Raw genomic sequence first — 13219 nt, 5'->3', positions numbered from 1 at the left:
AATTTATAATCATCCATGTTTTTTTATATCCTTCCGGCACTCTGAAAATTTTCTATGATATTGAATCTGCATTTTTGCAATTGGTGCATTCTCATAGTTAAATGAAGTCTTTAAAGAACTATGAGAATGCACCAATGTGGGAGGGGGTTAGTTGTCCTCCAATTAGTTTTGACCATTAAAAAGGGCACTAAACCTTTCAATTTTCAATCGAATGAAACCTTTTTCGGAGTTTCTACGACAACTTTTTCGATACGAAGTGCCCTGGTCTAAAGAAAAGAAAAACAATACATTGTGCCCACATCGCTCTTTGCTTAGGCAGCGCTATTGCGCTGCCTATGATAATTAACCGTTCGTGCAAATTAACCTTAGTTTCCTCTAAATATAATTACGATTCTTGTGATTTTCTTGCGGTGCAATCTTCTTGTTAGATACTGGTTCGTTGAATTATCCCTGATAACCTTCCGGGTGTCGTTGAATATGAGCCTATAATCTACCGTCGGTGCTTAATAATAAATAAAGTCTTTATTTTGATCTAAAAAGTTTTACGTTGTTTTACTAAGAAAACTAAGCCTCCATAACCAAGATTTTAGCTTGAAACAAGCAAAAACTAGCAGATATTCTTGAAACAGAAACACAAAAACAGCAGATACTCGACGCATAAATCTTGTAAATAAGAGTAACACTTGAAGACATATCTCCCTGGTAAAAACTCGTAGGTTCCGCTTCACGCATACTTTTTTTTTTACGAATCTCAGTATCTTAGCAAAGCTTCTAGTCCAGGACTTTTAGGGTTTGACCCGGACAAAATTGCAATATAAACGAAAATGGTACCAAAATGATCAGAAAAAAATTCTGTACAACATACTAAAAGTCCCCATAAATCCGAGTGGGGCGAGTACCCGAAAAACAGGGGAAAAGGGGGAAATGCGGGGGAAAACGGGAAAAATGCCGAACATGCCCAGAAAATAGTTTAAAGTGAGTTTTCTGGGGTTTTCACATACGCTGATTACGAAATTGACATCTAAAATTCAGTATAGAAAAAGAGTACTACGGAAAACGGGGGAACAGGGGAATAAGGGGAGAAAAGAGAAGAATACAGGGTAGGGTAGAAAGCGGTTTGAAAGATATTTTCTGGGGTATTCCTATCTGGTGATTACGAAATTGAGAAATAAAATGATATAAAAAAATCGATGAACATAAAACGGGGAAATGGGGGGGGGAGGGGAAAAGGGAAATATACAGGGTAGGGGTAGAAAGCATTTGGAAATGTGTTTTCTGGGGTTTTTCTATCTGCTGATCACGAAACTGACCCCTAAAATGAAGGAAAGAAAACGAGAACCATGAAAACCGAACAAAACTGGAGGAAACAACGGAAAAGGGGAAGGGAGGCCTGACTCCTGAGCCAGCTGCTAATGGCTAATAAGTAGGCCTATGGACAAAATAACTCGCTTAAGTATCAAACTTGTATTTTCTTGAATCACAGACATTTCTTACAACCATTTGAATTACTAAACATAAAGAAAACAACCGCTTGGCAGTTATATATAAAATGGCTATTATATGTAAAATTTGCACTTTCGAAAGCAGTATAGTTGACTTGAAAAACACAGCATTGATATCACTAGTCGAGCTCCTCGTCTTCGACAATCTCGTTGTCCCTGTTCAAACAGTTGATACCCTGACATTCTCCGCACGCGAACGTACACGCTAATCCATTTTTCTTGCAGCTGCATCGCGAGTTCTTGCAGCCTGTCTTACAGTTGCATCTCACGACACTCAAAAGAGTCTGAGGTGCGGGCAACAAATGGGTCATCACAGGTGAGTATTTATGGTCTCTGAGGACCCAACCCCAGTCAGCCGGGTCGAGGTCAGCTGGTTCCCCTTTCCAACGGGATACCTGGAGGCGCACTCGCTGGGAGTGGAATGAAGCTGCAGCTTCGGTTGGCGGAAGCCTTTCAGGCTTAACAAACGCCGTAGTATTAGACGAAGAAACTTTTTCCAAGGAAATTCGATGTCGCAGCTTAGTGAGATCTTCGTTTGGTTGTGCTTTATACAAGCTGAGGAGAAGATATTCACCCGCTTTCACAATTTCATCTTTGGACGATGATTCATCCAGAAACACTTTGCATTTTTTTCTGAACACTTCGCTCTTCTTCAAAAGAGGTAGCACAGCTTGCTTTCCAAGTCCGAAAACTCGTGAGGTCGTGTCACATTCCAAGAGTGCGTGCCCTACCAGAAGCAGCCTGGATACTTCTCCCATTTTTTTTGCACTTCGTTGAGGCACCAGAACCGTGTTATCGCTTCTTTTGCGTTCGTTGACGATTCGAAGTAAAGTGTTTTTGCATTAGGCGGGAGGTGATACAAGAGTAGAATCAGAAGGTCAGTGTCGTTGCCAAGAACTATTGTTTCAGAGTTTTCTGCTTTCGTTACGGCAGTATTCACGATTAGATAGTCAGCATCGTCCTTCGCATGGACGACTTCAAATCCTTTGGCTCTGAGTTTTCCCCGATGTAGCTTAAAATTCGCTGTTTGTTCTGAGAGTTGCTCAAAAACTCTTCCTTCTTTTTCTGGAGCTTCATCCCTAAACTGAAATCGATCACTTGATGCTGGCTTCCCTTACACCGTCGGTTGTGCGTAGCATCTTTCGTGGTTGGACCAGCGCTGTATCCATCGAAGACAACAGTAGGGGAGGTACAGCGTCGAGTAACGAAACTAACATAGCTGTCACAGATTGAATCATAAGTATCACCAATCTTCCAAGGTACTTGCTGAAGCAGCCAACCTCCGTCAACTACAGTGACACGATCTGACACTGGCAGGTGGTGAATCGCGTCCGTGTTCGCTTCTTTCCATATTGCTTTCGCTAGTGCAGGTTTGTCTGGCTGACGCATTATGCCAGGATTCTCAAACAAAGCGGGCGGATAACTGCACAGTTCGTAACGTAGAGTTTCTGGCATGTCATTTTCAGATGTATGGGCAGCAGTCGAAAAACGTTGAAAAAGCAGTGCAGGATCGATATGCAAAATCTCGCCATCTATCCTGATGTTCCCATCGGATGCCAGTGTAACGACTTTGTCTTTCTTCCTGAATGAAAAACTTTCGACGGATTGGCCATCCATGCGCTGGAGGATCAGCTCACCTACAGCTTTAGCATCCTCTGCATTGACGCCTTTATGGGCAATCAGCCCGGAACCTATACTTCTAAGCTCTGTGGAACTAGTGAAAGGAGAGTTCTCTAGAAGAAATTCAAGAAACGTCAGTAGATCCTTAGTATCTCTCTGTATTCGTGCTGCGGTTGCAGTAACGTGCTGTTCACTAGAACTGTACTCTAGACCCTTCAGTTTCTGCATTAGATCATTCACTGAAGCGAGTACTGGCATAGACATTGTCCATATGTTTCTCTGAAGCTCAGTCATCCCTTTTCCTCTTGTCAGCCCTCCATCTGTTTTTAAGATCCTCATCAGGACTGTCTCGATGACGAGGTCTGGAGCCAATCCAGCCCAAAAACGATCACTTCGTCGGGCAATAAACTTGCCGCTTGCAAACTGTTCGAAGAGCTGTGGATTCGATGCTTCAAGTTCCTGCATCATCTGAAGAAAAAGACGAACTGACTTGGCATAAAGATTATGCCCCGCAGCTGCGAGGTATGGGAGCATATCAGAAAGAGAGGATAAGTAGAGATCCCAGTCTCCAGTCCTTTCTGCTTTCAGAAACTTCCGAAAGATTGAAACTATCTCGGAATACTGCATGAATAGTTTCGCAGTTCTGCTGGATTTCAGAGACGATTTTAAGGCTTCGAGGCGTAGCGAAATCGCCTGAAGGGCTTCGTGGTTAGCCGCTTCTTCCACAGAAATCTTTCCATCCACCAAATCGTCATACACGCTGGAGACTCGTACAAGATCTTCGTGGTCGGAAGGTCTCTCGCCATACGGAATCGAATATGCCAGGCACAAAAGTGAAATATTCAGTGATGCGTCGACTAGCTCGTAAGCTCTTACTGCTCTTGCAACCGCTTTGCCGCTGAAAATGTGTTTCACTGTATTCTCCCCGTACACAAGTTCTAACATCTCTTTCAGGCCCGACCCTTCCATTATATAGCCTATGGCCCCTAAGAAGCTCATTCGTGTATGGAACCCTCCAAGCATTGTTACAATTTTCTTCAGGGGACTTGCTGGAGACTGGGGACTATTGGATCCGCTAGATGTCATTCCGTCAGGATAGGTTTTGTCGTCGGCACTGGAACTCCGCGGTGACTAGTCTACCTTGCTTCTCTTACTGGATGTCGAATTAGAACAGGATTATGTTGACGAACCCACGCGCTTGTCGATAATGGCGAGGAATACGGAATAATGTAATTTCAGTATTTTCCGTATTTCTTTCTCGAATTTTTTTTTGCCTTTTCCGAACCTATGGGGAAGCCGAACCTCTATAGATCTCCTGTATTTGTTCTCGAACTTTGTTTTAGATGTCAATTTTATAATCAGCAGATAGAAAAACCCTAGAAAACACATTTCCACATGCTTTCTACCCCTACCCTGTATATTTTCCTTTTTCCCCTCCCTCCCCCCCATTTCCCCGTTTTATGTTAATCGATTTTTGTATATCATTTTGTATCTCAATTTCATAATCACCAGATAGGAATACCCCAGAAAATATCTTCCAAACCGCTTTCTACCCCTACCCTGTATTCTTCTCTTTTCTCCCCTCTTTCCCCTGTTCCCCCGTTTTCCGTAGTACTCTTTGTCTATACTGAATTTTAGATGTCAATTTCGTAATCAGCGTATGTGAAAACCCCAGAAAACTCACTTTAAACTATTTTCTGGGCATGTTCGGCATTTTTCCAATTTTCCCCCGCATTTCCCCCTTTTCCCCTGTTTTTCGGGTACTCACCCCACTCGGATTTATGGGGACTTTTAGTATGTTGTACAGAATTTTTTTCTGATCATTTTGGTACCATTTTCGTTTATATTGCAATTTTGTCCGGGTTCGACCCTTTTTTGAGCTAAAAGTCCTGGACTATTCTGCCTCAATTACAAACGCCAAAGCTCTGGACGTTTTCCTGAGGAGTATTTCTTAAAGAATTCTGCCCAAAAGTCAAAGTTTAGCATAAAGGGCGGGGTTTGATAATGAGGGATCCCCATCGACCCTCCCGATGGGAAATCGAGAAAACATTTTTGGACTCGTAGCTTTTGATGGGTTGTATTAAAATCAATAAAATTTATATATTTGGAATCATCATTATTATTTTTCATTATTACTATCATGATCGTTATTACTTTTGATATCTCCAAAAATGTCAGCAACAGAATTCAACAGAGTTCCAAAACCTGTCGACGCTTTAGCAGCACAACTTATGTTTTGACATCTTTTCTTTGAGCAAAAATTATCTTTATATGTAAAAATGGTATTCGCAGACAAAAACTGGCAACAAATTGCACTAAGCTATGAAAACTGCGAAGTAGCATTGCTACTATGGTAGCCCACTTTTTGTACAGCGAGAGGTGTCTACAGTTATCAAAATTCTATTGTTTAGAGTTTTGGTTACTATTGACCAGATACGCTTCTTACTTATAGGTACCACGAACTATTTGATATTTAAACAGCATACCGCCATTCGGGTATCAAAAGGACGTATCTTCCTATTTGTAAATTTTCAGAATAGCAAAACAAAAACCTCACACTTTTTTTTTCTCTCCGGTAATTTTAAAACAGATTGATATATATATATATATATATATATATATATATATATATATATATATATATATATATATATATATATATATATATATATATATATATATATCGGTTTACGTATCGATATGTTTTTGTTTCACGGTTATTAGAGGGGAAATAAACTTTGCAATTATGGAGATACGTCCTTTTGATACCCGACTGACGTTACCCAAATGAATAGGCTTAAAAAAGCTCTAGAACCCAATAAAATCGTTTCACAGCCGTTGAACAATTATGCAGCAAAAAACAGATAAAAATTTAGTGGATCATGCAGCAAAGGTCGTTTTGCCGTGGAAACACAGAGGGTGAACCAATGGTATGTAAGCACGGAAAAGTTGAATAGGAATTGGGGCAAAATGGTATCTGGTTTATTTTTTAAACTCTCTGGATTATTTTTGGCTCGTTTTTTAAAGGCTCTGGCTTATTAGGGCTTGTTTTAAAGGCTCTGGCTTATTCTTGGCTTCTTTTTTTAAGTGTTTGGCATATTTTTGGCTTGTTTTTGCAAGGCTCTGGCTTTTTCCGCTTTTTAATGTCTCTGTCTTAATTTTGGCTTTTTTCAAACTATCTGGCTTATTTTAGCTTATTATAAGTCTTTAGCTTATTTTTGGCTTGTGTTTCAAAGTCTGTGGTTATTTTTGGCTCGTTTTTTAAAGGCTCTGGCTTATTGTTGGCTTTTTTCAATTTTTGGCTTGTTTTTTAAAGGCTCTAGCTTATTTTTGGCTTTTATTGAGGTCTTTGGCTTATTTTTTACTCGTTTTTAAAGACTTTGGCTTATTTGTTAAAGTTTCTGGCTTGTTTTCAAAGTCTCTGGCTTATCTTTGGCTTGTTTTTAAAGGCTCTGGCTTATTTTTTGGCTTGTTAAAGTCTTTGGCTTATTTTTTTGCTCGTTTTATAAAGGCTCTAGCTTAGTTTTGGTTTTTTTTCTGAGTCTCTTGCTTATTTTTGGCTTGTTTTTTAAAGGCTGTGGCTTATTGTTTTCTTGTTTTTCATGTCTCTGGCTTGCTTATCAATGTCTCTGGCTTATTTTCGGCTTTTTCAAAGACTCTGGCTCATTTTTGGCTTGTTTTTTAAAGCCTTTGGCTTTTCTGGCTTTTTAAAAAGTCTCTGGCTTATCTTTGGTTAGTTTTTTAAAAGCTCTGGCTTATCTTTGGCTTTTTTTCAAAGTCCTTGGTTTATGTTTGGCTTATTTCTTAAAGGCTATGGCTTTTTTGGATTGTTTTTCAAATTCTCTGGCTTATTTTTTGCTTGTTTTTTAAAGACTCTTGCTTATTTTTTGCTTTTTAAAAGTATCTGGATTATTTTTCGCTTGTTTTTTAAGACTCTTGCCTATTTTTGGCTTGTTTTTCAAAGTCTCAGGCTTATTTTTGGCTTATTTTTTAAAGGCTCTGTCTTATTTTTTGTTTTGTTTTTTTCAAAGTCTCTTGCTTATTTTTAGCTTGTTTTTCAAAGTCTTTTACTTATTTTTGGCTTGGTTTTTATAGGTTCTGGCTATAAGGCAACATTCCTATCACATGGAAGATCGGCTTTAAGTCGTTAAATACATAGTTTGCCGTGTCTCGTGTAACGACCACACACCTTGAAACTCAGAACAATGTATTTAAAAAGCATTTAAAATTTAAATAAATTATTTGAAATAGAAAATAGTCTACAATAGATATGGATGTTAGCACAAATTTTCGAAAATGCAAGAAAGGCGAATTACATAAAAATATTCCCCTTCAACTAAATTCATACGTGTCTGTACAGCAAATATAATCAAAATACTTACGGTTTGTTTGTTGGTAATCTTATTTATTCCACATCGTTCATAATTATCTAAAGGAAGGTTGAACACAACTTGATCCTTCGATATTTTAGGCTGGCAAACTAGAAAAAAAAGTCAATCCACAACATACCATACCATCATATAAAATTAGAGATAATTAACAAGATGGAATTATCGTTCAGTGAAATTGTATCAATGAAACTATTCCCAAGAGGATTCCTAAGAAAAAGAACTAGCAAAGTTCACATCAAGGAGGCAACAGAAGTTTACAATGGCACACCAGTCAAAGAATTATTCTTGAATTTTCAAGACACAGGGTGGCAAACCAGCGATTTCAGTTGACATAAGAAATTATGTCGTTAATTTGGCTCCTTTTCCTGCTTATCCTCTGCAAACACTAAAAAATAAGCTTAAATTTCAATTCCGAGATGGCTAAATCTCAATTAAATGCCATTTTACACTTAATTAGGTAAGCTTTTTCAAAAAAAATGTTTCAAATTCTCCTTTTGCAATCTACCAACCTCATACCCCCCCCCCCCCCTAATGACTCTGGATCCGGTCATGATTTAAAGTAACAGATCTGAGTTATGAGGTCCTTCTAAATATGAAATTTCATTATATTCCGATCACTCCTTCGTAAGTTAAAAATACCTCATTTTTTCTATTTTTTCAGAATTAACCCTCCCCCAAACAGAGCAGATCCGTTTTGGTTATGTCAATCACGTATCTAGGACTTCTGCTTATTTTTCCCACCAAGTTTCATCCCGATCCCCCCACTCTAAGCGTTTTCCAAGATTTTAGGTGCCCCCTCCAACTCCCCCAATGTTACCGGATATGGTCAGAATTTAAAATAAAAGCTCTGAGACACGATATCCTTCCAAACATCAACTTTCATTAAGATCCCATCACCCGTTCGTAAGTTAAAAATACTTCTTTTTTCTATTTTTTCCGAACTAACCGGCCCCCACTCCCCCCAGATGGTCAAATCGGGAAAAAGACTATTTCTAATTTAATCTGGTTCGGTCCCTGATACGCCTGCCAAATTTCATCGTCCTAGCTTACATGGAAGTGCCTAAAGTAGCAAAACCGGGACCGACAGACCGACAGAATTTGCGATCGCTATATGTCACTTGGTTAATACCAAGTGCCATAAAAATTGTCGATTTTACATTTTTATGAGCCAACCCCCCCCCCCCCCAATGGAATAAATCCGTGCCTGTTTGCCAAGCAGCTTGCCACAAAATAAAAATACGAATATTAGCTATTAAAATCTAAAATCCTAAACCTGCTAAATACTAAAATTAAAACAAATACTAAAATCATAAACATGCAGAAGCCATCACCGTAAAAATTTTAGGGTTTCTTAATCACTTCCCAATGACTTTTTGTGGTTAACTGTTGAATGGTTGAAACAGTTTTTGCGATTTGGATTTATGTTCACATTTTTAGTGATTTTAATGCTCTAGTTCTCTCGACCAGCGAATTGTGTCATAGGCTGGCTAAAATCTTAAGCAGCAGAATTTCAAAGTACCAATGACATCCTAGCAGAAACATTTTGGCTCCCTGGATCTGTTTCAGAGGCAGTATTTTTAGGGAAGGGGGAGAAAGGGGCAGAGTGAGTACTTGTCACGGACACATATATTTTAGGGGCACACAATTTCAAAAAATAATACAACAGATATAATCATTTTGTAATTTTTGAAATTTTACCTAGATGAATACACTTAATTAATTAATAAACTGAAAATAATTTCGTTAATTAGTGAAAATTTTGTTAAACTTTGGTCTGAAATTTTTGGGAGACAGGGGAATAGGCGCTAATCAAGATTTTTTTCCCCGGAGCAAGAAAGGCCAGAATTGCCATTGACCGGTCTTATTTCTATTCGCACCTGAAACTGCAACTTTGTATGATTTTGTTTTTCTTTGTCTGTTCAAAAATTATGAAATTTTTACGGCAAGACCATTCTTCCGTCAGTTTTCCATGTTGATTCATGAAAACTGACAAACAAAATTAATTAGTTTAATTTGAAACCGTTTTCGTCTTTAAAAATTTCATCATTATTAATTTTCTGGTTCCAATATACAATCGCAATTTCAAAAGAAAGCTACATGATCTTGAGATGCTTGGTAGAAATTTTTAGCTTTTTTGCTGGTTTTTCACCCTCATTTTTTAACTAGCGTCCGATACAACCAAAAAATACATGCCAGTATATGGAAGTCTCTTTCGTTACAAATTGAACTCTGGATTTAAATAAAATAAATAAATGAGAAATATATTCTTGCTTAAGTAGCCACAATTCAAATAATCCCATTCTAGTTTCCCTGAAAACATCTTATTAGGTCATGCTCAGAGCACCCGTAATAGGATTACTATCATAACCGAGAATGGTCTTGGGTGGAAGTAATAGTTACATTCGGGTAGCTGTGAATGCATTGTTTATTAATTTAAAAAAGTTTCCCACCAAATAAGTTTTCCAAACAAAAGTAAAGAGCTACATTAAACCAAACATGAGCAGAAGTAAAGTAAAATAATTTTCAAAACGTAAGACTACCACAAATCACCACCAATAAATAAATGAAACCTAAAAAGAACAGAAATTACAATAAGTAACTGAGTCAAACTCAAAACAATCAGAAGTTAACATGACCAGGGCTAACGTCCCGTGCCTTCTGGAGACCGAGACATAACCTGTACTTTACTGAAAAATGTTCAAAAATAAAAGAATGTGTATTGACTTTTAACATACCTAAACTGATGTTTATTCCCTAGCATCTTAATACTACTACTACTACTACTACTAATAACTCACTGCAGCACCAAGCCGCCTGAGGCCAACACAGCCACGCACGCTCCTCCTCCAACCTAATCTATAGCTTTTCATTTATTGCAGTTAAAAAAGTGAAAAAATTTAAAATGTATTTTGTTTTTAGTAAAGCACAAATTATGTTTGGATCTTCAGAAAGGATTGGTTCAATTTCCCCTTCAACACTTCCTGAAATTTAATCTAGATACTCTTAGCCTTGGAAGTAGCTGCAATAGAAGTTGTGCTCGGAATAGTAGTAGTAATAGTGGAAGTTAAAGCAGCAGTGGTCGTAATATTAGCAGCAGTGAACATATTGCCTTTTGTTCGATTGATCTTCCCTTTTTTGGCTTTCTCTGTAAGTTCCAACTTAATACCCAAATCTATTCTTGAGAGGCCCTTTTGACAATCTGCCTGTAAATAGTGTGTTTTGATTTAATTCAATATTCCCCAATATATTCTCCCAAATTTTTACCTTCATACGATTAACCTTATCAGTGCTAGAATCATAGTAGTAGTGGTGGCAGTGGCAGTGTTGTATTAGCAGCCATAGTAACGTAGTAACAGCAGTACAAAGAGAAGTAGTAACATGTACATTTGGCCTTTTGGTCAGTTGAACAGCCTCCTCGCGAAGTTTACCCCACAAATTTCATCCTGATGCGGTGAGCCGTTCCAAAAATATAATTGACACTACCTTCTGACCCCCTTTTGACGCCCTTTTCATCTTAATACTATTAGCCTTAAAAGAAATAGCAATAGAATTAGTAGTTTGAGCAATTTAGTAGTAGTATTAGTAATAGCGTGCACATATAGTCTTTTGGCCGATGGATCATTCCTTTTAAGTATTCTCTGAGAGTTTCAACTTAATAAACAAGTCGATTTTTTAAGCTACACTCTTTTGACAAACTGCATACACATAGTGCGTTTTGATTTATTTAAAATTTCCCCTCAATATTCCCTCAAAATTTCACCTTCATGCGCTTGAACTCATTAGTAGTTCACAGTAGTAAGTTCAATTGCAACAGAAATAGTGTTGTATATAGTGTACTAACAGTGTACTAAAATATTATACTAACAATAGCGTAGGATAGTAGTAATAGTGTATGATAGTAGTAGTATTGTAGTAACTAACGATAACTTCGAAGACCACACTGCCTTTCCATGACGAAAGTTATTGTAGTAGCAGCAATATCAATAGCAGTAGTATCATGTATCTGTTGCTTTTTGATAAATCTCCCTTATCATTTCCAGAAAGTTCCAAATTAATGTACTCAGTCATTCCTGAGTTACGCCCGTTTGAGAACCCGTAGGCACATAACATGTTCTGATATAATTCAACACTCCCCTCAAAATTCTCTGAAAGGCTCACTTGAATGCCCTTCGTTATTTTGAAGAGTAAAAGTCAAACATGCCCGCCTTTCTCAATAACATATACTATATATAACCATTGGACGAATTGCCTACCCTACAGCCCTTGCCCTAAAGGCAGTACGGAAGTTGAAATCCCCCAAAGACATAGTTTCTAGACCTTTCAACTATAATGAACAGAATGGCTATTTCAAAATTTCATTAGACGAGTTTGGGGAAATGATTGTCGTGAGGGGGCTGGTTGCCCTCCAAGCACTTTTGATTCTTAAAAAGGTTCATTGAACTTTTCATTCCCGATCGAATGAGCTCCTTTCGAAGTTTCTACGTAACTCCTTCCATACAAAGTGCCTTAGTGAAAAGAAAATACATTTTGCCCATGTCGTTCTTTAATTAGGCAGCGCTGTCGTGATGCCTCTGACAAGAAAAAAAAATCATCTTTGTGAGTTCGATGCTCTCTGTAAATCCTTTAATTTTTGTCATTCTACAATTTAGAGTCGCAAATGCCTAAGCAGTACTTGAATAATGTCCATATACAAGGATAGAATGATTCTTTCAAGAACAAGAGATAGAAACAATAGGAAGCACAATGCGTGTAAGCAGAATATAGATAGATGGATAGTACATTCATATGAGCATACTTGTGAGCTACCTCTGATGATAGAAATGGGCTCTAGTTTGTAAATAAGAAAATACATATGTGATTGTAGTAATTTACCTCCGTTTTTTTTCATCTGAATTATTACATTTTGACTTACCTGGGTCAGGATAATCTCTAAATCCGTCAAGGTATACACTTGAGCCAAAATCTGTCAAAATGAACTTGATATGCATTCTTTTGTCATCGCAGAAGACTTTTGGCGTGCCTAAAGACAAAAAGATTTGTGAAACAATAACTGCCACCCAAACGTGAAAAAATTCATATTTTGGTATGCCATCACGCCTTTGTCTTTTTTTCCCAACAATTATTCTAAAATCGTTTATTATTCTTTCATTTTCCATTTTTTTTGTATTTACACTCCTACATCTTCTTTTTACATTTACACTGACCGTATCTGCACTTCTACATTTTCAGCTGTAACTAAATCTCTTGAAATACTTCAAAACCAATCAATGAGGATATTTTTTAACATCGATTATAAATATTCAGATAAGCGTCTTTATGGGACTTGTGATTTTTGTTTTCTTTAGACAGACTTCATTTAATTTCAATTCATTATATTTGATATGGTTAATTTTTTCCAATAATCCTTAGTTTTATAATTACCCGACAGCTCTTTGAACAGATTTGTCGGTTGAAGTTTGTCAGATATTGAGAATAAGCTTAACTGTTCGTTATACTGGGCCAAAATTATGAGTCAGAATTTGGTGTCATACTGAGCGTGAACTTGAATCTATGATGACTGTGGCAAACCGCCGCCCCACAAAATATATGAAAGTTCTGTCTGCACTCAATAGAAGAGTAGTTCTGTGTTTTCTTCTTATTTTCCTTCTTAATGTTTTATTTTTATCACATGTGTTAGTAAAAAAATACATTTGACCCCCTTTGCGG

The 13219-nt window shown here is 37.6% G+C and overlaps 1 protein-coding gene across 1 annotated transcript in view; it reads right to left on the bottom strand.

The window, feature by feature from the left end:
- The window catches only part of LOC136036457 (uncharacterized), a 70582-nt gene that overhangs the window by 34365 nt on the left and 22998 nt on the right, over positions 1-13219 (bottom strand). The window contains exons 2-3 of the mRNA XM_065718701.1: positions 12426-12533; positions 7505-7602 (exon numbers count right to left, since the gene is read on the bottom strand). Of these exons, the coding sequence (XP_065574773.1) occupies positions 7505-7602; positions 12426-12533 (206 nt within the window). The remainder of the gene's footprint in view (positions 1-7504; positions 7603-12425; positions 12534-13219) is intronic.

Source organism: Artemia franciscana, chromosome 15, assembly GCF_032884065.1.
Source record: "Artemia franciscana chromosome 15, ASM3288406v1, whole genome shotgun sequence".
In the NCBI taxonomy this organism is placed as follows: Eukaryota; Metazoa; Arthropoda; class Branchiopoda; order Anostraca; family Artemiidae; genus Artemia; species Artemia franciscana.
The sequence above is the reverse complement of the archived record's forward strand: the minus strand, read 5'-3'. Positions and strand labels throughout refer to the sequence as shown.